General features: G+C 35.7%; 3 protein-coding genes across 6 annotated transcripts; 1 reads left to right on the top strand and 2 right to left on the bottom strand.

The window, feature by feature from the left end:
• Positions 1-512: 512 nt before the first annotated feature.
• LOC113767308 (plastid division protein CDP1, chloroplastic) lies at positions 513-6,971 on the bottom strand. 2 transcript variants are annotated; one of them, XM_027311356.1, is made up of 12 exons: positions 6,485-6,971; positions 5,716-5,829; positions 5,183-5,320; positions 4,811-4,915; positions 4,596-4,718; positions 4,127-4,495; positions 3,812-3,907; positions 3,611-3,730; positions 3,172-3,237; positions 2,339-3,100; positions 1,633-1,823; positions 513-862 (listed from the first exon to the last, which is right to left on the bottom strand). In XM_027311356.1, exons 1-12 carry the CDS (start codon positions 6,827-6,829, stop codon positions 778-780), a joined length of 2,514 nt encoding a protein of 837 aa, XP_027167157.1. In that variant the 5' UTR covers positions 6,830-6,971; the 3' UTR covers positions 513-777. The 2 variants fall into 2 exon arrangements, with proteins under 2 accessions (XP_027167157.1, XP_027167158.1); XM_027311357.1 differs by lacking the exons at positions 513-862; positions 1,633-1,823 and adding an exon at positions 1,851-2,122.
• A 267-nt stretch (positions 6,972-7,238) lies between these two features.
• LOC113768183 (DNA-binding protein RHL1) lies at positions 7,239-14,969 on the top strand. Of its 3 annotated transcripts, none has more exons than XM_027312443.1 (11): positions 7,239-7,622; positions 8,154-8,264; positions 9,080-9,166; positions 9,315-9,598; positions 10,488-10,606; positions 10,758-10,945; positions 12,094-12,135; positions 12,283-12,331; positions 13,212-13,246; positions 14,078-14,119; positions 14,334-14,969. In XM_027312443.1, the coding sequence occupies exons 1-11, from the start codon at positions 7,299-7,301 to the stop codon at positions 14,367-14,369; spliced, it is 1,317 nt and encodes a 438-aa protein (XP_027168244.1). In that variant the 5' UTR covers positions 7,239-7,298; the 3' UTR covers positions 14,370-14,969. The 3 variants fall into 3 exon arrangements, 2 of the variants coding, with proteins under 2 accessions (XP_027168244.1, XP_027168243.1); XM_027312442.1 differs by having other exon boundaries at positions 13,212-13,252; XR_003468059.1 differs by lacking the exons at positions 14,078-14,119; positions 14,334-14,969 and having other exon boundaries at positions 10,488-10,631; positions 10,760-10,945.
• LOC113768182 (probable metal-nicotianamine transporter YSL7) lies at positions 14,866-19,771 on the bottom strand. Its single transcript, XM_027312441.1, has 6 exons — positions 19,270-19,771; positions 17,355-17,518; positions 16,882-16,979; positions 16,648-16,782; positions 16,252-16,441; positions 14,866-16,171 (listed from the first exon to the last, which is right to left on the bottom strand). Exons 1-6 carry the CDS (start codon positions 19,685-19,687, stop codon positions 15,059-15,061), a joined length of 2,118 nt encoding a protein of 705 aa, XP_027168242.1. The 5' UTR covers positions 19,688-19,771; the 3' UTR covers positions 14,866-15,058.
• Between the last annotated feature and the right edge of the window lie 6,311 nt (positions 19,772-26,082).

Below are 26,082 nucleotides of genomic sequence, written 5' to 3'. Positions count from 1 at the left end.
CTAGCTTCTAACTGTTTGATATAATTGCTAGTTGTTGTCAATGAGATCGTTAATTTGACTCTAAAATTTAAGTCTAAAAATGAAGACGTAAATGAATCTAATCAAATCGATCGAATACTTACCGTTCAAATTTGTTTAATTATGTTAACGAGTTTAATTTTTGTTTAAATTTAATTTATTTATTTATTGAACTGAATTTGAATGAAATTTTTCTTTATTAAATTTAAAAGTTATTAAACATAAAATGCTGTTCAGCCTTGATTTGATTATTTGGTAAACCAAACTCAATCGAATGAGTTACTACCAAATCGAACACAATTCGAATATCTAATAATTTGATTCATCCATCTTTCAATCCCATCTAAAATCCTTTCATTTCCCCATGATCCTACTATGGGGCTTGGATTCTCAATAGGAAAAAGTTAAACAACAGAATCAAAAAGTCAGGAATGTCAGGGTGGGGATCCATCGAATATCAACAAGTGAACGAAGAATAGTGAATACTTTTCCAATTAATCATTTAAATAACCAGAAATCAATTCCTTTCTCTCGATTATAACCTCTCAAATAACATGTTAGCCACTCCTATCATTGGACGAGCTTCAGAGACAACAAATGGAAAGCTCTGAGCAGTTCTGTTCAACAATCATCTCCTAGAGCAAGGAAGTAGGGTAAAATCCTCCATCCGAGATGCAACTTTACTTCAAAATATCACTACCATTTACAAGGGAAAATAAATCATAAATAACATTCTTTCGTTTCCTTGAAAAGCTAATATCATAATGGAGCTTGAATATCGCCTTCACAGAACCTCCAAGAACCATCATATTGCCTCTTCAGGTAATAACGTATTTTATAAGTGCTGCAACAAGAGGAATCTTTAAGAACTATGACAGACCACTGAATACAAAAAAAATATATATATATACGTATATAAAGATACAGTTATATGGTGTTCATGGTAACACGAGGAAAAATAGATGGTGGTAGACAAAAAGAAACACTTCAAAATTACTCATGAAATTTAAACTGATGCAACTCTTAAAGATGTAATAGCTTGGTTTCCACTTTACTCCTTTCTGGCACTCTTCTTTTGTTTCTATTTTATTAACTACATCATGCTTTTAGATGCTAAACTTTAAGGAAAAAGATCAGGTGTAACATTGAGATATAGAAGAGCAGGACAACATAAACCCTTCAGTCCTGCTTACAGTTTACCTAAATTAAAGCATCATTAACGCAGTTCATACTTATTCAATCTCACAATTTGATTCAAAAAAAGACATTTAAAATAACCTTTTGTCTTGGAACCCAGTGCACAAACAACAGTAAAAAGCAGCATGGAAAATTATAATACTGCATTCCTAGAGCTTGAACGAAATTTTAGGTGAATAATAGATGCACCTGCCTATCTCCATGTGTTTATGCTCCGTGTGTGTGTGTGTGTGTGTGTGTCTCAAGAACACAGGTCTTAAACATTACTGATCACCTTAAGGCCGTTAACTTCCCAACTACCTTCCAAACAAAGCAAGTAGAAAAGAAGAACATGCAGAATTTGCATCCTGATATCTAATCAAAATACAAAAGTCCACTTGCCATACCCAAGTGATTGACAGCTTAATTTCCAAGTACCTGTAATAATTCGGATTCTTAGGCTGAGAATCATCTACAAGTTCAGCAGCTTCCTCTAAGATTGCTTCTATCTCTGCCATTTCATTACCAGTCTCATCCGTTAAAATATCTGCCTTCAGAACTGACAATTGCAGCAAAACGAACTTCCAGAAACATGACTTGGCTTTCGCAGCATCAGCCAAAGCTTGCCACTGTTTCATATTTTGAATAAACACCGATTAACAGCAAACACAAAAAGGCCAAACTCTAAACTCAAGCTCCTGACTTTTAATTAGACTAGAATAATTTGTCCAATAGCTCATGTTTGAGATGTTAGCCTGTGGTGTTGATAGAACGATCTTGTCATCAAATTCCAGAGAGTTAGAATTAGAGAAGTTCAATCTCAAATTTCGAGCTCCGGTGTGTCCTGTCCAATACTAATGTTGCTCAACAGTAGTAATCTCTTTACTGTCAGGACGATCATCTGCCTTGCCAGTTAAGTATTTTCAGTCTCCAGCCCATAGATAATAAATCATAGAACCAATATTAGTTCAAAGAAAGGGTCATATTATCAACTACCTCACATTATCATAATTATAATGATGCTAATAGTAACAAGCACTTAAAACATTGATAGAATAGCGTATTTGCTCATGCAATCTAACAAGGAGACCATCAAGGATTTCTGCTAAAACAAATGATGCCAAAATAGGCATATAGAGCTCACCTGACCAAGCATTGACTCATCAAGGATATCAAAGAGTCTCTGTACATGATGGTTAGGTCCTAGCGCTTCAGCTTTGATATCTTGCCATTTCCTAACTAGAGTCTCAGCTTCTTCCACAGGCATTGGCTGCCTGAGCACTCCAACACCAGAGGATGACAAACTAGCAGCAAGACAAGATTTCTGCAAACTTCCAACTTCTGGCTGGGGTCTCATCTGAATTTTAAGCATTGAAAGGAACTTCTTAAGTTTCTTGGCATTCCTACTCTCATTTTCATCTAGAGAAAAATCTTTAGACCAGGAAATGGAGCTTGATGTAGTTGGTCTTTTCAATCTCCACCTAGAACTGTTTCCCATCTTGTAGAAGTGCATGTTCATCAGCCTGAAGGAAGCATAAATAATGCAGCCCAAAGATGTAATGTACATCAACTTCCTAACAACAGTATATGGGTCTGACCAAATGTCCCAGGCTTTATTTTGGTGAGAACCCAAATTTCTTTTTAATTGAATAGGTACGTCAACATTGGCACCACTATTGGCCTTGTTTTCTGTCAGTGGACCTTGCAGATTGGCTGGGGTTAACTGCTTTACTGCTGGTCCTACATGTCGTGAAGCGTCTTTAGATGGAATGCTGTCTTCAAAAGCTTTTCGATCCAACACAAGCGGAGATGTAAGTGATTGGTGGCTCATATTTGATGTTGTATGAAGAGATCTCTTAGGTTGCCTATTCCCAGAAGTTTGCTTTTCTCCTGCAAAGAAAATAACCTGTACAAAGAACATCACATCCTGGCCCTAGATATACAACTAGCATCATATGTTATCACCAAGAGACTTACAAAAGATGGTGGAGTTTCCTGAGTATCTGGGAAGACCTGAAGTACAGAATCCTTCAGCCATGTCTCCTGGCAATTTAGAAGAAAATGTGGTAAGGGATAGATACATATAGACATTCATAAAGAGAGAGGAAAGAAGAGAGGCAGAGGTGAGCTTAGAAGACAACTAGTGACACTGCAAATAGAACAACTGGAATTCTATATAACTACATTTAACACAAGAGTTTATCCAAAAGATACAAATGCCATATATTGGCAATAGCAGTTTTTTTGCATATGATAATTAAGTTTCCAATGTGATATTGCTCTCATAAGTAGTTCTAAACTGCAACAATAAAACAAGCACAAAAATGACCCCCCCCGCGGGGAATAGAATCACAAACAATAATGCACTTCATAAGTAGTAGTTTTTATACATCACATGATAGCCAGAGAACGATACCAGTGATTTCCTTGAATTTGAAACATCTTTGGCTTCTTTATCTGAAAGTAACTTCCGTGCAGCAGGACTTGAGTTCAGCTCAAGCTGCCAAAGCTTTTCAGCAGCAGTTACCTCATCACCCTGCATAATGGGACTCAAACCTTGGCTCAGTATTAGTATGACTATTAAGTACCACGAAGAAAGGGTAAAGATAAAATATACCTGATCAAGAAGAAACAAGCAGAATGCTTCCTCAAATTTCAAATCAGTCCCTTCTGACGATATCAAACATTCACATATTGTTTTCGCTTTGTGAATCTAAAAGGAAAAATAAACCACAAAAAAAATAAATATGCTAAGCTGTCAAGTCTCTGTCAACACATAATAGCATGTACTGAACATAAACACCAATAGAGTTATGTGTCCAATAGAAAAATTGTTACTAATCGCCGTAGTAGATAATTGTACAAACTAGTAGGTAGTTCCCTGGGAATGTTGCAAGAGACATTTTATTTCAAGTAAAGAGAAACAACTTACCAAATCTTTCTGCTTGCTTGAAAATCCAAGGGCAATGTGAGCTATCAAAATCACGTAGAAACAATTAAAATCAATTACAACTCTTTGACTTTGTGACTCTAGAGATTTCTTATTTTTTCGTGTAAGAGCAAGATCTTCCCAGGGAAGAAGTTCCACAATCTCTGTAGCCATGAGCTTACGGAGCGCTTGATTCAAGAAAATTGGCCAGTCTTGTACCTGGCTAGAACTTTGTACATCAAGGCCCTGCCTAAGCAGTTCACGTAAAGCTGAAATGGCTCCTGACCTCCGTTCAGCATTTTCAGGTGTGTGAGGCATGCCTAGTAACTCCAGTGTGCAAGCTGGTGCAAGCTCTTCCAGAGATTCTTCAATCTAAAATAAATTTCACAAAAATGATTAAATCCTCTCCGAATCATTAATTTTGATTAGTGTGTTTTGTCGCAGATATAGAGCAGAAACTATGAGATGTTACCTCAGACAAAAGTGTCATCTTCCCAAGTGAACTTTTACTCCTAAGAAGACACTGAGCACGGGCAAGAGCTTCAAACCCTTGTGAAATCTTGTTCTTCTCAAAACAAGCTTTTGCAATCGAACACTTCAAGAAAGCACCTATATTAAGAAAAGGATGCATAACAAAACTGCCAATTTAAAAAGCAGCACACAGGTCTGACCTGTTCATTCTCTTACCTCTGCTAGTGCCATGGACAAAAGAACATCATGAATGTAAGACTTAGCATCTCCGTGCTGTAAGGCTCTCCGTCCAATATCAAGAACAATCTTATCCTCTCCAGCCTAGATCAAATAGACTGAGAAAATCAGTATTCCAGGGGAGAAAAAGGAAATCCCAACTCAGTACCTTAACAGTAGAATATTGCCGAAAATTGGCATTCAGTCATTGCTCACAAAATGAATTATGTACCATAACATATGAAGAACTGAAAAAATGGAGCCAAAGAATGCAATTTATTATCCAAGAGAATAAAATTACGCTCAGGTATGAACCTTTGCTGCATGCAGTTTGAGAAAGTTAAGTAAAATATGCCTGCACAATCACAATACCTCCTGAAGAAGGCAAAGAGAAGCAGGCACCCAAGACCATGGAATTCGTAGAGAAGATTTAGGTGCGACCTTTTCCTTTGTATTTCCAGCATATTCTGGTTCAAAAAGAAGCTTATCCCTCACATCCATCAAAAGATTCTGTGACATGATGGCATAAAAAATTAACATGGAAATGAAGTAAGACAAATATCTAATGACGTATTCTTAGGAATCAGATCCCAAGTGCAAAAGCTTTAAGGAAAAAAATAACAGAAAATGAAAAAAATCATATCACCAGTGGAAAGCTACGCACATTGAATGACCATATCAAATGATAGAAGCTCCATTAAGAAAAACTTTTTTCCAAAAGCATGTTTACTATCTTTAAGGAAAGGAAAAAGAGAAACCCTTATCTTCTATGTTTTCTCTCTAAGTTAATAGGAAAGTAAAAAAGAAAAAGGAGTACCTCATACAACTTGCCATTTAGAAAACAGAAACTGGTAATGACTTGTAGTAACACAGAACAAATACTAACCAGAGATAGCAGACCCTACCTGACGACTAACAACAACATCTGCAGTATAACCTTCTTCAATCTGTGCATTCCTCAGATGCATTGCAGACTTAACAATTTCATCTTTCTCTGCTTGATCAGAAACACCAAGAATCTGCAGTTTTTATAAAGTAAAATGAGTATATCAAAATGCCTCTAATTTAGACAGTAAATTGGTGCTCAATCATTTCAGCAAATTGGCGCTATAGTTTAAATTATGAAATACGGGAAAAATAGCATTTTGAAACACCTATAATCAAGTAAAACTGTAGTTTTCAGATAAATCACTACATTGGCTTATCCAATTCTACTATATCTCTTCTATTTGAACTTCATTTTTCAATTTCTCCTCCAAAATTTAACCATTCAAATAGCACCCCAATATACATTTCCAAGTTTAACCTATTAGGACTAACTCTACCTAACCATCTCCCGGAACCATCAAGCTATATGTATTCCTTACGTTTTCACCCAATTACTCTTCATTTTAACCAACAAATACCGGAAAACAAATCATCAAAATAGTTGTTGACGCAAAAATTACTAGCCAGAGTGCTCCCGTATCTTCACTTTCTTACAGTAATAATAATAATAACAGTAAATAAGAACATAAACAATTAAAATCCACCACTTTTTTTTATTTTCATTTCCAAAAATTTACATTGATAATTAAACAAAACACTGCCAGCCTACATATGAAGGGAAAAAATCACACATTCATGCAGCATGAAAATAAGAAAATCAGAGAGTAGAAAAAAGTTGAAAAAGACCTGGTAACAAGTGATCGGTATTTCAGCAGAGGGAACGATGGGAGACTGAGAATGAACAACATTGATATTATTTCTACTGCTGCTACCACTCTCCACAACAACCCGGAGGTCAGCATTGGCGTAAAATCTCCAACACCGACGACGGTAAATACTCAAAATCACCAATCCTCTATTATGATTCAAAATCCTAGCTCTCAAACCAAAAATAGACGAATAATTCACCCATTTTACATCAAAATGACCGCAAAATTTCAACTTCTTCCTGATGTCATTGTGGTTATTATCTAGCGTTTTTAAGTACGCACAGCAGCAGTTGGACGGAGTTGGGAGATGAAGAGTTGCCATGCGGATATCTACTGTTGTTTAGTGTGTGACTGTGTGAGAGAGATTAGAGTTTTCATCACAGGAATTTGTGGATCGGTGAAGCCATTTTCGAGGATGGATTTGTTTTGTTGGGAGAGAAAAAGGAGAGAAGGGTTATTGGCATTTTTTGGGTTTTTCTTTTTGCATTGATACATTCGGCACTCAACCGTTGCTCTTTTCGCTTTTTGGATTAATTAAAGATAAATAATTACTTTATTCCATTCTTTATCCACTTCAGTCGTAGCATTAGTAATTAGCGGTTAATTAAAGGGCCTATTTGCAATATCGAATACTTGATAGCCTTGAGATGTAAATTGCAATCGACTCGTGCGACAGTGATATATAAACCCCCCGCAGCTGTACATGGAGCAGTCTTCCCGCCTTTCTGGAATCTCTAATTATTTATTAATCTGAAAACACACACTCACGCAGTAGAAGGAAATTGGACGAAATGGTTCGAGGCGGAGGAGGAGCGAAGAAGGAGAAGGAAGAGAATGCGGAGGCGGAAGAAAGGAAGAGACTGAAGAAATTGGCGTTTAAAAATAATATACTTTCCGAAACGCAGGCGACGGCGAGTGGCTCCAACGCTCTGAACCCTTCGGCGACTGTGGTCAAGCACCATGGCAAAGATATCATGAGGAAATCGCAGCGGAGTGGCAAGAATCGTTATTTATTCTCATTTCCTGGGCTTTTAGGTCCAGTTTCTGGTGGAAAGGTTGGGGAACTCAAAGACCTCGGCACTAAGAATCCTGTTCTTTACCTCGATTTTCCCCAGGTTCGTGTGGAAATGGAAACCATGTAGAAAATGTACAATCATCACGGATTAGCTGGTGATTTCCAATTTTAGTTGTTTGAGTATGAATCAAGAGATTGATAGATAAATGATCAAATAGGATGTATGGTCAAAATTAGGACATGTACGTATTTATGCACAGAGTTTGGTTATATAAGGTCTTGAAGACAGATTTGTAGAAGTTAGTTCTTTTTCTGCACAATTATGATATTTAAGCTCTAATTACATAAACGAGGCAAAATGTATTACTAGTAGGGGAGAACCCGGAAAAAAGCATAAATAGGAAAATGGTTGTTAACTAGTTTTACAAAATCAGTTGTTAATTGTTCTGGAGTATAGTCATACATTTATTTGTTAATTTTCTCGGATAGTAGAAGAGAGTAATAGGAAAGTGAGGTGCAAACAACTTCTTGATCATAGATTCCCTTTGAATTGGAATTGTTTTTCGGTTTCCCTTTGTTTCCACCATTGGAAATGAATTTGAAATTACGGTGGTATTTTTATGATGTGTAGGGTCAAATGAAGTTATTTGGTACAATTGTGTATCCAAAGAACAGGTACCTGACTCTTCAATTCTCGAAAACTGGAAAGAATGTGACATGTGAAGACTACTTTGATAACATGGTCAGTGTTTTTTTCTTTTGTTGAGTGATTTTTGACACCTAAGATGCTCGATTCCTCTTATCCAGAAATTTGTTTTACCTGATTCAGAAAGGAAGATATCTTGAATTGCCCTAAGTTTTGGTTCTCAACCATCATTGTCCTTTAAGCTACTGTGAGACACAGACTTTCTTCTCTGATGATTCAATTCTTCCACTGGGTTTACCATGTGGTGGAAACCATTAACTCCACATGCATATGTATTTACATTAGAATAAAGATGGTTAAATGTCTCAAGAACACTGATATTTTATTGTGAATCAGTTCAACTCATTTTTGATAGTGATATGGTAAATTATGCTGACTAAATCAGTGAAATGTGATTAACAATTGGACCTTCAACCTCTCCTTTGGTTGCTGATTCTCACATCATTTAAGGGGTTTTTTCCACTATCCTTTTAAGAGATGGATCCTTTTATTTATAATGTGGGATCTTTTGTGTGCCATAATCATGGAAGCTAGGCCAACCATTAGCTGTCAAGGAAATACTCTAAAAGAAGTTGTAGATAATGAAATTTATTATGTGAAGACATTACTGTATTTACTTTTTCTGATTTTTTTATCAGATTGACAATTTTTTTCTTGTCTGACTGTTCTAGTTCTGATACAGAATATAAATGTTGCCAAATTTAACATATTTGGTCTTGTCATTATCCCTTTCTAATATTGCTTCTCTTGTGCTCTGGGTGAACTGAGTTTTCAATAAATACCTAGAAATTGCCCACAATATTGTGAGGTTTTGTCTTAAATTTGAGATTGCATATTTCTTGCTTTTCCAGATTGTGTTCTCTGATGCTTGGTGGATTGGGAAAAAGGATGAAAATCCTGAAGAAGTACGTCTAGAATTTCCAAAGGAGATGGATGTGGTTAGTCCACTGTAAAGCTTTTTGACTTGCTGTGCTTTTATCTGCTAACTTTGTAAGGATGGTTTGATGAGTATGCTAGAATTTGTGATATCTTTCGATTATTTGTAGATAACATTAAAGGATATCCCATATGTTTTCTTGCTCCCAGGAACAGGTGCAAAACTATGATTTTAAAGGTGGTGCAGGTGGGCCAAGTGATAGCAAGCGAGATAGCATTAAAACAGCTAAGAAAGTTGTTGAGCAGCCATCTCCTAAATTTGAGCTGGAAGAAGATTCCTCTGACAGTCAACATAAACCTAAAGAAGTTCTTGAACTCACTCCATCTCGGAAGTCAGCTAGGACAGATTCCTCTGACAGTCAAAATAAACCAAAAGAAGTTCTTGAACTCACTCCATCTCGGAAGTCAGCTAGGACAGCGGGAAAGACATTCAAGTACATTTCAATGCTTTTGCTTTCTAACTTAAACGTGTCAACATGCTGCTTTAAAAAGTATTTTGTGTCTTGTCTGCAAAACAAGAAACAAGTACATTAATGTTGAACTATTAATTTGTCAAATGAAATTGCCTGGATACTGTAGACAGACTATAGCATGTTGAAAATTTTTAAAACTAGGTGTCTTGAAAAGAAATAGAGTCACCAATGAGATGTATAGTCTTAATCTTTTGTTATTACACAGTATAAACATGCAAAATGATGTTTGTTTGTTAACTCTTAATGAGTGACATAAAGGCACTTATTCCTAAATATAGGTGAGAGCGTTTGACTAATTATTTTAGTATTTTGGCCGTTTTCCCCATATTTTCCTTACAGGTGCATGAAGCTTTAATTTCAGTAATATGTTCTCAATTTTGGCATTTTGATTGATGTATGGCTGTCCCTATTGCTGTTTTGTGGATACTGTTATTTATGAAAGTTCCCCACTTAGATTTGACTCTTGTGTATCAGAATAATCTTCTAGATTTCACTGTCAAGTGTATGTCTTGAACCTATTAAGGGAGGAACTTGTGACGTCATATTAACAAATACCAAAAGACAAAGAAATATTGATTGTACTAGTGATGTTTAATTCCCCAACTAGTAATATTACTGGCAGATGGATGACAAAATTAAAATGACAAGAAATACATGGACTCAATTCTTTTATTTTAACATTTCTCCAAATGATTAAAATTTATTCCGTATTGTTGAACTGACAGGCACTGTCTCTTTTCTACTTTGGTCTGCTATGTTCCAATATGAGCTTTTGTTGGATTCTTCAGGTTTAATTGCTCAATAATGGATGGTTAGCTACTTTATTGGCTGCTAACAAAACACTGTCTAGGTTTGCTGAGTCTTCTTCTGGAGATGACATTGCTGATGGTTTGGGGGAGACCTCAGGAGATGATTTTGTTAATAACGGGCTAGAAAGCTCAGAAGGAGATGGGGACAACGTTGCTAAAGATATCCTTCTAAATTCATTGACCTTGTTAGTTCTTGTTACTTTGATGACATTCCTCTATTTATAAGTACATTAAGCTTTTTATGTTGTTTGTTTTCATCGCATGAGCTGTCTTTTCACCTGCAATCTGCTTACTTCCTTAAGAATGTAAACAGACTGGAAAGTCTTGCCATGTGGTACTTGACCTTGATAAGGAAGATGCTGAAACAGACGCTCCAGTCCCAAAGAAAAGAAAACAAAGTGCAAAATCAGCTTCAAAAACTAAAGAGCTTGCTCATAGTAATCAGGGTTCTCTGGTTCAAAAGACCATATCATCCTTATTCAAGAAAGCAGGGGAAAAGGTATGGTGTTCAAGTTTTGTTGATATTCCAGGTTTGTATCATGGGAATTATTGATAGACCACATGATTGATGAGTACACTTCTACTTATCAAGGCATACATGCTGTGGAAAAGGCTTTCTGTGGAATGCCTAAATAATTTTCTTGTGCTGTAGCTTCTCTCATACCAATAATTGGTACAGTTTTACAAATCTAAGCTGCTTAAAGGGACATTTTTTTTAGTAGCTGGAAACCACTTTTATTTTAATCAATGTTGTCATCCTTGGTAGAACTTTTTCTGTTTGTTCTGAATTTGGACATCATGATGTTCTCTTTGGGTTTCTATAATACGTCACCTACTTGTTGAGTCCTGTTTCTTTGTATCTAAAAAAGCGAAGGTTTGCCTCTTGCATTTTCAGCATCAGAACAGTTAGAAGAAAAGTAATTTGCTTTAGGAAATAACTTCCTAAATTTTTTTTAGACAGCTACTTCCTTAGACAACTACTTCCTATTTGATTTTACTTGGTTTTGTTTATTCTGCCACTTCGTAATGTAATTGGATCTCTGAAAGTACCTGTCCAAACTATTAGTTTTTAGGTTTCAATGAATTTTTACGGCATGCATATAACCTGCAGTAATAAGGACTATAGGACAAGTTAATTCTTTATAGGGGTTTATGAAGATGAACCCATCATGGCCACTGATTAGGAACAGTGGAATGATTAATATTGTTGATGAATACTTATGGAGGTACAAACCATAGTGTCCACTTTGTGTTGAATGGTGAGCATCTTCCCTGATATCCTGAATAGCTAACACTAGAAAGTAAGAGTTAAAGAATGAGTTCGGTTGAGTTGTTGCCTACAAAAGTTTCCCTTATATTTAACTTTGTAGTTTTTCAGTATCTTATACTTCCCCATGAAACTGTGTGAATGATCAGCTAGTTTGGGAAATCTAAGAAGATATCACATGGGAGACCTTATAAGGATATCAAAGTTCACTTGACAGAATTTGTAGTGTGTGATATTATTCTCTTAATAAAATAGGAAAGGGCTATTGTGGTGCTTTTCCCTAACTTGACTTAAATTATATTCTTTGTATTCAGCAAACTGTATGTTTTTCATGCTTTAGAGCAAGCTTAGTTATGAAAATGACGTTTTCTCTTCTACAGGTTGTGCATACAGATGCGAATGAGAAGATAGATAATGTCAAGGTGAGATCTCTTTCTATCTTTTTTTTTAAGAGAATTTCAGAAAGTTTCTTAATTATCTTCTTGGCATCAAAATACCTGTTATTGCTGTTTTGATCGTAACCAGTTTTAAATTTGAATTGTTATAACGTAGCAATGGTTGTGTTGCAGATTTCCAGGCCCTCGAAAAAGGGGAAACCAGTAGGCAAAAGAAAAGATGGTTAGTTAAGCACTTCCACTCCAGTCAAACATTTTGAGTCATATATTGAGCATCAACTTGCTCTTAATGTTCTCCAGGTTTCTTAATGTGTTGCAATATACTTACAGAATCTCAAGGTTAATTACTGTGGTGTTTTATGCTGTCCTAAATGCCCAGTAATAGCTTATTCGTATCATGTCATTAGTGGCTTAAAGTGTTGTAGATACCATTGCATAACCAACATATTTAGTTTGGTATCCTGTTGAATTAATGATCTGTTTGCTCTTAACATGACCTTTTGTAGCATCGGTCTTTCAAAATTCCTGAATTTTACATTATATTGATAGTTAAGTTTTTATTTACTACTGATTTACAGAGCTATTCATTTTTCTTTAGACTTGTATGCAGTCAAAATTCAATAGGTTACTATAGTCTATGGATAGGATTTCTAAACTTGATTAGATAAAGTGCACTTCTCAAAATCTTTGTACGGCGATAAATCATTTTAATTATTAAAAATACATGTGTTACTTAGAACTCTTGATTAATGACTCAAATGGTGCACAAGTTTTGATGAGGAGAAAGAGAGGGCGGAGTGGAGAAGAGGACGAGGGTGAGGAATATTATAGGATGTAACCCTCTTTCTTAATGCTTGATGATCTGTATTTTTGCATCACATTGTTACAGGCAGCCAGTTATATGGTTTCTTTATCTGGTTAATGGACCTCATATGTAATTTTCCATGTTATGTTGCAAGATGGATCATCCAGATTGATGTCCGTTCATTTTAAAACTTTCTAGTTATGCTTCGTGGTCAATTAAACAATGTTGTTGAAGACGATTGAAAACTTTTTCTTAACTGAGCTCATTTGCATTTTCGTTTCCCTCTGCCTTAATGTAGGAACAGAAAGTTCAGCAAGGAAGAAAAAAATGAAGGTTCAGGTTTGCCTCATTGCCTGTTCCTTTCAGCTTTTTACGTCAGAGATATAAACCGAATCTATGTGTAATTTGTGTTAACTGTTTTAAGTGATATGACCATAAATTCGTAATCTGTATATTCTAATCTGCTTATTTGGTAGATATTGTAGAAGGATGTTACCTTGTGGTTTTCTCTAATATGGGTACATACTAAGAAGTTGAAAGACTGGGAAGTGTTTACTCTTTCAGTAATTTTCTATTGTGGTTCTTGACATACAATACATAGACATGTTTTCATGGTCTACATCCTTTAAGTTGAAATAAACAATGCTGTACATGTAATTATAGACTGCAAGTTCATTTCTGCTATAACCTATAGCACTAATTTGTAATGACTATCACCAGATGTTGTGAAGACTGAACCAGATAGATGTTAGCCTGACGACTAAGATGAACTTATGGAAGAAATTCATTTGAAGTGGAGAACCTTGGTGTTTTTGAAAAAATGTTTGTTGCCGTAGTGTCGTGAGGTTGAATTTCTCTCTCCAGTTGTGTCAAACGACCTTGCCAGATGTGTATTCATCTTTAGGGTGACACTGAATTTTAAACCCATACAAGTTATATGATATGTATAACTTAGTGGGGTTGTAAAACCTGTATGATATTGTATGATATGTATGTTATGCATCAAAATTCCCTCTCCTTGGGTATCATCTGCTTCTATGATGAGTGGAGTACATCTACTTTTGATGTTTTTACATGACCTAAGTGTTTTTACATATAAAATTGTTGTACAAGCCATGACATTTTGTCTTTGACAACCATCAGTTTTGTTTTTGCACTTTGTAGGTTGAAGATGATGATATTGAGGAGTTCACTAGCACATCGCAGGTGAGATATGTTGATGCAGTTTAACTGCATAATCTGAGTTGCGTAATGTTGATGATAGTTCACAAGTTGGTCAAATTGTTCGTTTTAGTTAAACAACTGTTGCACTAGTAAAAATTTGCAGATAAAGGGATTTGGAATCTATAACATAAATTAGCTGCAATCTGTTTATCATTTACAACTCATGCTAACTCAATGTGTAACAAACTGTTTTTAGGATATGATTTCAAGTGATGAAGACTGGACTACTTAACAACAGTGATGTGATGACAGCCGCAGTAGTTGTCAAAACAAATTTCTACTCGGATATAAGTCGATCTGTGAATTCCCCCAGTTGAATGTCCAAGAAATGAGATTGCTTACTTCTCTTGGTGATGGATTAATTGGTAATGCTTGATGTCAATTCTTTTTCTTTCATTGTAAGGAATGTAATGCAGAATTGAGAAAAATGATGGGAGGTTGGCGCAGAATTTGTGACTCCTTCCCCTTTTTATTTGCCATGTAGGACAGTTCATAGAAACTTCAAAAGCTATTGGTTGTATACTTGAGTAGTAGTTCAATTTGGATACTTGAAATGATACTGCGAGGAAATTCTTGCGACTCCTATTAAAAGAAAGATGCTAGATCGGCACTTTTATTTAACCCAACTTTTGTTGAGTTGATCTGTTTCTCATCTCTGCTCGACCCGCAAGTTCTCATCTCAATTCAGGGAACAGTGTGCACGAAAGAATATATGCAGAAAGGTTCACAAAAAGGGAAACATCTCATCTCTGATATTCCCATTAAATACTGCTTTATTACATCGTCTTGCTATAACCACGGAAACGAAGAGGAAAAAATGAAAAAAAAAAAACAAAGAGAAAGAAGGGAAAGATGGGAAGAATGTACATAGACCTTTACTTAATTCAACTGGCATTTGCAGTCCTTAAAGTGCATTTCAGATTAAGGCTTAGGAGCCAAAAACTTATCTACCCTACTGTTTGTGCCCTTGGACAGGAACTTCATGCAGATAGGAGGTTTCACCCCAGCCAGAGCTAATATAGAATTAGGCAGAGTCCATATGCCGTCTCCACAAATCAAGCCTGAAGCCACAGCCGGTGCAAAAGCATCAGCCTTGGCCCTGTTTATCCTTTGCCAGATGTAGAGAATTAGGCTCCCAACACACATGTCAATGGCAAAATATGAACCCAAGTAAAATGGAATTGCCATCGCCATTGGAAGTGGAATATACCTTCCACGTTTCTTTCCCACAGCATCCCTAATCATGTTGATGAGAATTGATGCACAAAAGAATGCATAACACAGTTTGAGGCAATTTTTTGGCAGGGCTGAAAAGCCTTCAACTCCGAGTTTAGCCATGTTATAGTAGACAGTGGCAAAGGGGGCCGGATACGTGGTTCCGGTCACACCAAGATCCGGAAAAGCCTTGTAAAAGATCCAGAAGACACAAGGCGCTACCACACATCCCATTGCAGTGCCAATCACTTGGCTCACAAACATGGAACGTGGTGAAGCCAAGGTCAAATATCCGGTCTTAAAATCCTGCATTAGGTCAGAAGCTGTGGAAACAATGTTCATCATGACTCCACATGCTGCCAAACCAGCTAAAACTCCACCATGTGAAGTACCGGCCCAAGCTCCAATGGTGAAGATGGCTAGCTTTCCGTACGTTGATGCAAGTGACCAGTCGGTGAGCCCACAACCAAATGCATTGCAGAATGCAAGCACTGGTGCAAAGGTGTAGATAAGTATGATGTGGTACCATTTTAACTGGTGGAAGATGTGAGGAAGTGTTAGAGTTGAGATGACAGCAATGGCAATGTAACCTCCACAAGCAAACCAGGTTGGTATTTGATCCTTCAGAAAGAGTCGAGTGCGGCGCTGGTCGTCAAAAGAAAGAGGTTTGTTGGTAGGAGATGGACTGTCAACAGTTGGGATATGCATGCTAGCACTTCGGTCGTGAAATTTGGTAACTAAACCGGCTACAGTTCGGCTGAGCACCTTGAAAAAGTTGTAGAGGCCATCACCAAGTATCATAGCAATGCCGATAAACACCTATAGGATAACTCAAATATCAGTGAAGAAGAGAGACAACTGAATAACACGTAATGTAACACATAATTCCAGCAGAGCACCTTGTAACCTTGGAGTCCCTGAAGATTGTTGTGGCTTAGGCCTGCTGGGTACCAATCCCCCTCCCTCGTTTCTATCAGAGGCCACATTAGACCCCAAGAGAGAATTCCTCCAACCAGCACAGATACGTTTATGATGTGAGGGCAAATCATTCCCACGCCAACATAGGTTGCAGAAAAGTCGAAGTAAAACCTGGAAATGCAAAATTACCACTTGAGCTAATGATGAATGGCTTTTATTGTTTCTTGTCGTCCCCCCCCCCCCCCCCAAAAAAAAAACCCGGCCCAACAAAAACCCCCTCATGGCCGCATCCTGGTCATTTTCTGTATTTTACTTTGCTGACTAGCAATAGAGAATCTGTGGTTTGGGTTATATGAGAAAGAGGATCATGCGTTTACTTGTAGTTATATGCTTTTAAACCAAATGTTGGGAAGCTTGCAAATCCACAGTCATCACCAGCAGTAAAGAACCACTGGAAGAAACCCCACAAGAAGCTGAAGGAGAAGAACTTGCCCAGTTCTCTTACTTGTTTCCTGTAAGATCAAGCAAAGTTTGAGAGAAGTTGTTGAGAGGTATTTCTTCCATTATGATTTGATTAGAAGATCAATCTAGGATTCTAGGTAGCATCTTACTTAGCCAGCTTGGCCCCTTCAGGAGTGTGGAAGCTGTTAATAAGATGTGCTGTGGCGGTACCACTTGGATATGTCAATTTGAAGTCTATAATCATGATCTGCAGACAAACAGGTAATTCAAGATTTGGGACTACATGTTTCTGAGGATATATAGTTAATAATGAGTTATATTTCACACTTCTTAATTTAGTGGATGGGGCTTTTTGAAATGAGTAAAGGATCCTGTTTGCTTCCTTGGTGATCTGGCATAAACTAACATCTATCTCTCAGCTAATTGTGGTTGCAATCACCATTGATCAGGGCATGATTTAAATGTTATGTGGTTTAAAGTCATAAGTCTTCTTATCTTCCTCCTCCTAAATATGTGGATGGAGGAAAGGAGATGAATCAGCTAGCCAGGAGAAATATTCTACATCTGTCCTTGCTACTTTAACCGATTTAGAGTCGCAGCTGGAATTCATACAAAGCCATACCTTGCGTAAAGGCACCACTGAGAAGAGGCCAAGGAAGCTAACTACAAAAAGAAACCCAATCATCCATCCCAATGTTGGGTTTTTGTATTGGAATCCAGCTTTGCCTTCTTCTGACTGCTTAATTACACGTTCGCTCATGGCAAACAGGTAACTGCCAAAACCTCCTGCGCATAATCATCCCGAATGATAAAATTTTTCAGGCCAAAGTCCCAATAAATAATTTGATGATGTCTATGGCCTGAATTTAATTTTGGGAAAAAAAAAAGTGTAACTGTTTTTATCAAAATACGTCAATTTTCTGCTATGATTCCCCCCCCCCCCCCCTTCTTTTTGTAGCTTATAATGTGTTCCTCGCTAGGCCTATCGCAGGCAATGGTGTGCAAAAAGAATGCCTAAAGAAACTCTTCGTGCTTGAAGAGTCATGAAATTCGACACTTGATTATCTAAGAGAAACAACTGATTTAGTACATCAACATCTCTCTTCTTATTTCACTAGCAGAAAAAGCTTTTGTTAACTTTGATTTACACAATAGGAATTTTGATCTGTAAGCTACCACTGTTCTAAATAGTGGAGCCAAGACTTTTGTCCAGTCGGTGAAATAATTTTATGCTAAATTTACGATGTGTAGTTTGTGAATTTTTAGTGCAACTAAATATTTCTTATTAATTTAATAGGAATGAAACAATTTATTCAATATTGCAAAAAATAAAATTGTGTATCGGTTGTGATTTATTATCTGCAGTAGTTATCAAGTCATTTAATAGTATAAAATTATAGAATGGTTAATAGTATCCATAAAACTATAAGATGTATATTTAGATATATATATATATATATGTATATATAATAGACAATTAATGTATATTTAGTCAAACTATCAAATGAATATATAGTTTGCTTGTAATTCATATGTTATACATCTAAGTGGATCTCAATATTAAGTAAACAGGGTTTATTCGAAAGGAAATACCAAGAGTGCTATGTTTTGCTTCAAGATTCCATGAGAGGATAACTGTAAAAAAATTTAATAGTTTCGTGGGGTAATTGTGGAACTAGATAGAATATTTTAAAAATTAAGGGGGGCAAGTGTGGGGACAATTACGCAAATTTTAAACTTTGTATAAGTTATCCTATAGTTTTTCAAAAATTGAGTGAAAGCCCCCTGATTTTGATAAAAATATTATAATTTCATTAAAATTTATACTAATGACAGAAACTACACATCATCAGCCATACACAAATATGAAAGAATAGATAAATACAGACATGAAAAAACATAGAAAAATTACCCGATAAGCCAAAAAAAAATATGTTAAAATACCAACTTTGTTAATATAACCAGAGTATTTATGCTCAAGTGCTTAACTCCTTTACTTTTTCTCAGAGAAGTGCGTCCTGCTTTTAACATTCTTTTACGTACGATATAATAGAGCATTATTAACGGAGATACCCACCAGCACATGAGACTAATGACTACATGACAGCATTATTAACATAAAAATCCAAGAAACAGAGTTCCGAAAGAGACTTTGTGCTATTCTTTTATTATTTCTGACGCACGAAATCAGATAATATCATTACGAGGATTTGGATCTTATGTCTAATAGCAAGACAGGCTCAACCGTTAAACATGTTGATGATCATGCAATTGCGTGGAAGTGTATAATAAATACTCTTTATCACAGCAGAAGATCCTGCTAATAATTCGCTAACACTTATGGCCACAAGAAGGGGTAAAAAAAAAAAAAAACGGATGATTTCAAAGTCGAAAGAAATTAGCAGAAAATTTGCAGAAGAAATGCTCCAGTACAGATTAAAATCTTTTTGATAATGTGAAGGAAGGCGGAAGAATTTCCAACACACTAACCGTATAAACTTGTAGTACAACTTCAGTGGGAGGATGGAGAAACGTACCGCTAAATGCTATGCCAGAGGCAGCAACAACACAAGTTTGAATGACAGTGTTTTCTTGACGGGTGAAGGGCTGCTTCAGTAATCCAGATTTTTCAAGTAATGTTGTCCAAGTCTTGATAAAGAAGAAGCCCAGAAGTCCAGCTGAGACGTTGAGGGATGGTATGATACCTGTGGTGAGATTGAGCTTCATGACTATGAAGCAGAACATCACTGACATGAAAAAACTCACCACAAATGCTCTCACCGTCAGCTGCTTTTTCCATGAGGGCACTTCTTTGTTCTCAAATATCTTCTCTACCGACATTTCTTCTGCTCCTTGATCATTCTTTTCTTTCTTGATATTACTCGTCTCCAAACTCATTTGTTCTTCTGATTCAATTCCATTCTCTGCATTCTTTTCCCTTCCATTCATCTCCATTCTCTACTCCTCTCTTTCTTGAATCTGAGGATGAGAGTGATGAAGTTCTCTTTATCATAAAACTGAAGTACTACTACAATACTAGTAAAACTTGTATCGGATATGGTAAGAATTTAAAAGGTTGAAAGTGTCAAAGATTGCTAGAATAAGTCGAGTGTGTCAAATGTTCACGTCAAGAATGTGGGGTGGGAGATTTGATTTGTGATAGGCTGATAGCCACTTGCACATGCATGCCAAAAGACTTGCAAGTCATTGAAGCAACTTGGCATTTGGTTTGAGCTGATGGGACTTTTCTTGGATGTGGTACATTTGGATATTTGTTTTAGAGTAAATCTTATATACACTGACAGTATATACATTATCACCATTAGATTTATGACATATGTGTGAAAGTTAGATTTCAAATTCAAATATTGCATAATTATCATTCATCCAGTGCTGACGATGTATACACTTCAAATTCAAATGTTGCATAATTGTCATTCATCCAATGCTGACGGTGTATACAATATCAATGTAGGAAAGATTAATCCTTTGTTTTAATATAAAACGTTAGTGAAAACAAAGTTATACATAGGGAACCATCTTCAATATGTACCATTTATTCAGTCTAAACTAAGAGTTTAAGATAGGGCGAGTAAAACCTTCAGTTTTAACTAGTTGTACTAATCTTTTGGAGACTTTAAATAGTTGGGTTCTTTTTTTTTTGTTTTTTTTGGGTGGGTGGGTTGGGGGGGGGGGGTCCTGATGTCTTTTGGGTTAAAATTAGATATAAGACCTAGAGGCCTAATGAGATTCTTATTAGGAATTGAAGTAGCAGTACACATTTTTCTTCATGTTCTGGCTATGAAGGGACCCCATGTTAAGTTCTAGAGTGGCAATAATGCTTTGTGGCCTCATTCTTTTACTCTTGAGTTCAAAGTCTACTCCATAAGTTAAGAGTCTCTATTTGCTGCTTTCTCTAGGAGATGATAGATCCACAATCTAAGCACCAGACGAATTTATTTAATGATTCAAGGGATCCTCGCATATGAACTGTCTCAACTCAGTTGCCCTTAATCAAGATCTGTCCCACATATTGGCGATAATCTATAGTGACAAAAATATTGTCGTTAATGGGTTTCTAAGCCATAAATATGGGGTAGTTAGAATGATCCATAAGAATGTGAAAGTCTATGTTCTAATTTAGTACACAACTCCTTTGAAAGCAACTACAATTTTATCCTTGGTTTTGAATTCCAACCAAAGAAAAGAAACACGTATGATAAGGGAGCGTTGTCATTATGCGCTTCACTTGTTATCCGCCAATGATTTGCGACTCTGTGCTTCTTTTTTTTCTCGTCTTTCCTGATTGGTTTTTCAGCATCCTACTGATTAATTGAAGATTCAATTAATGTTGCTACTATCAATTAATTCAAACGTTACTGTTTTCTCAGTGACTTTTCCAAAATTTCCATTAATGTTATACTACTATCAATTCCTAGGTCCAATAATTATGTAACTGAAATCTGGCCTTTCGTATGCTACCATTTAATTCTGCTGGGACGAGCTACAGCAACACTTTTGTCTCTGTGCTTGTTATCTGCATTGTTGTACGAGCCGCGTCAAGTTTCATGACTCATACCGATTTGAAAGAATTAAGTATGGGAAAACGTACGACAGATTCAATAAATTCCAAATTAAGAGCTTCTTTGAATAGCAAGTTCTTGGAGTTTTGTATTGAGTAATACACCGTAACAATGTGATGGTGTATGTGAGATAAAAGGGTTACTGAAAATTGAGTCGAGAGAATTTGTGTGAAAACTCGCAATCCAGACAAGGTTATTGAGTCCAAGCATGTTTTTGACAGATTGAAATGAGACAAACAGACATGGCTCATCATGAACTGGATCACCTGATGTCAAAGACTCAATTGTGCTTCTAATATTATTAAGGTCTGCCTACGAGTTGGAAGTTCTTGCAAAAAATTTGCAGATGTGAAGCATCTAATAGGTACGCACAACTGCACATGTCCGTGTAATGTTTCTACATTGTGTTCCAATGTTATTAAGAAACAACCTCACTGTGAAAATCATGGGAAACTTCCAAAATTTACAAGGAGAAAGTGGAATGGAGTGAGTTTGAGTGTGGTTAATATTCCTAATATCCCTACCGGCTAGAATCAGAATGTTAACCTTTGCTTCTTTTTGTTGCCAAACAGTCTATTGCAATGTTTCTGTGTTTTTGTGCATATTTCTAGATTTCTAATGGGAGGTGTTCGAATCTCGTTGCTAATGTAGGAATTGCATTGATGACCGATTTGTAAGGACTGTGTAAGTGACGTATTGTCTCAAAAACATATTCTGACTCATAATTATAATCAGAATCGAATCCATTCAAAATTTTTTATTATAAAAAAATACTCCCTCCGTCCCACTTTGATAGTCATGTTTCTTTTTTCACACAGTTTAAGAAAAAATAGTTAATTTTGTTGGAAAAGTAAATTTAGATTGCTATTTTTCTAAAATACCCTCAAATTAAATGTGGTACAACTTTATGGGAACTTGAATTGATGGTAAAAAAAGAATCAAATTTCATTAAATGGGGTAGGTTTATAGTAATAACTACTCACATTGAATAAGGATATTTTAGAAAAATTAAAATACAACTACATTCTTCAATTGGAAAGTGAACTATAATTTGGGACAGATGAAAAAGGAATAGAGAGGACTATCAAAGTGGGACGGAGGAAGTATTAATGTTCTTACTAATTAAATTAGGATTTGGAAACATAGCGAGAGATTGGCGTTGCTCTTTTGTTGCAAAATTGTTGGGCCACTCATTGAGAACACAACAGCAATTCACGTGGCATTGAAAGTGTTTGGATCATATATAAACCAGCGCGTGAACAGCTCTAAAGCCATTAGCCCAAGCTTTCAAATTTTTAGCCCAATTGGACGATGGCCCTCAATGGTGTATCGCTGGACTCAGTTGGACCCTTTGAAGCTAAGGCTTGGAGTCATTAGAAGTCGAATAATTGCACATGTTTCCAGACGTGGGGCAGGTACTGACTGTCAGATTAATCGTCCCCTAAACAGTGTAATATTTTTCGAACGTTTTGTAATTCTATGTAAACTTTTTATATATTTTTATAACAGATGTGTGATATTCTATTACTACTCATATGAGTCTCATATATAATAATTGTGTTTTCGTTGTTAAGTTTATAAATAGTTCATGTAGAATTACATTTTATTCAAAAAATATTATATTATTTCGAACGATTATTACTGACAACCGTCCAGCTCCGTATCCCAAGTTTCTAGCTTTTATGTTTCTGACTTCGAGCCACTTGGAAAAGTCTCAAATACCACTCATTTACGATGATTCTATATATGTAATAATGCTAATTTCAAAACATATACTACCAAGAATCACAATCAAATGCATGTTTGTTGTTTTCTACTTTTCTTTGATTCAACAAATGTGCAGTTTTATTCAAACCAGTCGATATTGGTTGGTTTTTTTTTTTTTTTTTATTAATACGATAGCTTCTTACACTATGGGGAGGGAGAGGGCCTAAAAAAGTCTTGGGTAACCCGGAGTGGCCACCAGCCTTAGTCAATATTCAATATTGGTACTTGCTATAGCTAATTTGACGCACTGTTGTTTACTAGTACACTATATAGAGCCTGCCGGTTTTGGAAACTTCAAAAAAGTACAGCTACTTGAAAATCTTCAAAAACCATTCAATTGGTTTTGTCGTGGTATAAACTGGTCATCATCAAATGTTTGTTTAAACAAAATCAGGACAAAAAAATGTGTTAGGGTTTGTATTTTTGTGCACCTCGTGTTACTCGCACTTTGATTCAGAAGACGTATCAAGAAGCCCTTTGAAATTTTGGAGGCGGTCAATGAAGTTTATCAACAAATTTCTTGTTAAAATAATGAAGACAACTTTGGTGTTTGTCGGATTTCATGATTAATTTGAACTAGTAGACTACAATGACCAATTACTTTAACCAAGAAAATTTTTTTTAAAAAAAAAACTCTATAACACTTGTAACACTTGAACTCAGATTTGGGTTAACTCAGAAAAGATGTCTAAGCTTTGGCTGCATATAATTTTGAATTTAACTCGAGTAATAAACAAGTCAAAATGGATTCGGTGTTCGTAGAATCCTAAATCTGACTTAGAATTCCAATATTGGAATCGAAAACAAATTAAGATCGAAAATAATAATATCGTGGAAGTAAAAAAAAAACCGTATCTATTTTCTTGATGGGCTTATGCTTGTACAAATAAAATGACAGATGGACTAACAAATCTTCATCTTTCGGGTTTGTTTTCTACTTCTACTTCTACTTCATGCTCAAAAGTCAAGATAACTAATGCAAGAAACAAAACCTTAATTACATACTAAATGTTAAGCAAACAAAGGTCTCGTTTGACAAATGAGTTTTTTGGATATTTATCTAAAATTTTACTGTAGCTTATTATAGAAGTTGTAGAAAAATTTTTTGAAGTGTGTAAATTTTTGAGTATTTTAAAATGTATAATTTAAAAATTTTGAGGAATTTTTTGAAGTTACCGTAACTAAAGTTGTTAAAAAATTTGTAGAAGACAAATTTGGCCAAAAACAGGGCAGCTGACTCGGTAATGACAAGGTCAATCAATGGTCAGTGGATCTTCATGTCCTGGAGGTTATCTTATCAGCGCACGCTTCAGTCCAGTCAATTTTCTGTGGGTCATGCCGACCGGTCAGCCGGATGGGTGACATTGTGCAGCAGGTACAAGAAGACGATGCCCAGAAGACGATGGAAAAAACAAGAAGACGATGCCCAGAAAATTCTAATGCAGAAGAAGGCGGCCCTTTTTTATATATATATATTTTTTACTGATATTATTATTATTGGTTTTTTTTTTTACTGATATTATAGTATTCCACACTAGACATGGATGAATTGAGAATACTAATTGCAAATTCTTTCTCAACCACCACCTGGTAACTTCCGAGGAAAAAAGCGACAGATGAGATGATCACGAATGAAAGAAAACGAAGAAACGAAGATCAAATATAGTCACAGGCCTTCAACAATTGTTATATTAAGCAGTCCAAGATAGCCTGCAGTGCTGAAATCCAGCTGACTGCCTCTGATCTTTCGAAAGGAGGGAAAAGAAAAAGGGTAGAAAAGAGTTGGGTTTTGTCCGGTTTTGTTTGATTGATTCTTGTAGCTCCTTTAAGATTGTATATGTATCTCGTTAAAGTCTAGTACAAATAAAATTCACGAGTATATCAAAATTATATGAGTTTATACCAAAAGAAGCGCCGTGATTTTGAGGTAGGGATGCTCATTCTCTACAAAGCCATGATTATCTCAAAAAAAAAAAATGGTAAGTTTTGAATTAGTACTAGGTTTGTTTGGACAGTGAAATTATTTCAAATAATATTTCGCTTGCATTATAAACACATTTTTCAGTTCACCTTTTATATTCACAATTACCTTTTTATTTCACATATATCGCATCACAGAAAATGTTACAGTAATTATTCCAAATAATATTTCAAATAATACTATACCCTAGTAATTCACTCTTAAATACATTTATTTTAACAGTAACTAATACATATACGGAAAGTCACAAAAATTTATTCCACATTTACTTTATGTTCAAAATGAATTAGACTCTTAAAAAATAAATATATATCTTGTGAAAACAAATAAAATTACAAAAAAAAAAAAGGTTGACCTGACTACCGTCGGTCCCATCCCAAGTCCAAGATCGTATAGGTCACAGTCATTTAGGCCCCATTTTCCACTGTTATTGCACAAGTAATAGTAGTAAAACTACGATTAATCTCGTCATTTTTCTAATTATTATTATTTTTTTACTTTTTATGCTCCTATAAATATGTTACCAGTATCATGTAGAATATACATAGAGTCATAACTACATCTATCAGATGTCTCCCCCGAAGAGACGTTATAATAATAACTACCTCTATGACGATGAAATGTGCATCAAAAGTCCAAGTCTCCGTCAACTCTTCTAAAAATTTCAAAGCCGGCGGCCACTATGGTCTGATCTAATCTACTCTGCAATATTTTTTCTTCCTAATGATATGTAAAACTAAATTCACGCACTCCATGATGCTTTGGTGAAATTAGGGTAGTAGCCATTCTTACTCCATGATTCTATGCTTTTTGGTCAATTGTGAATAGATCCAATGCTTTTTTTTTGTTTTTTTGTGTTTATTCTAAACGGCAACATTTTCAATTCATTATTTAATGGATACAAAAACCATAGAGTACATGCAAGATAAAATTAGAATATAAAATGAAAGCAAATAATTGTTTTTTTAATACTAAACTCAACAATCGTGCATTATACATGATAGTCAATATAAAAGGAC

The sequence above is a fragment of the Coffea eugenioides genome, chromosome 4 (assembly GCF_003713205.1).
Source record: "Coffea eugenioides isolate CCC68of chromosome 4, Ceug_1.0, whole genome shotgun sequence".
Classification (NCBI taxonomy): domain Eukaryota; kingdom Viridiplantae; phylum Streptophyta; class Magnoliopsida; order Gentianales; family Rubiaceae; genus Coffea; species Coffea eugenioides.
This window is presented reverse-complemented; position numbering and strand designations above follow the sequence as displayed.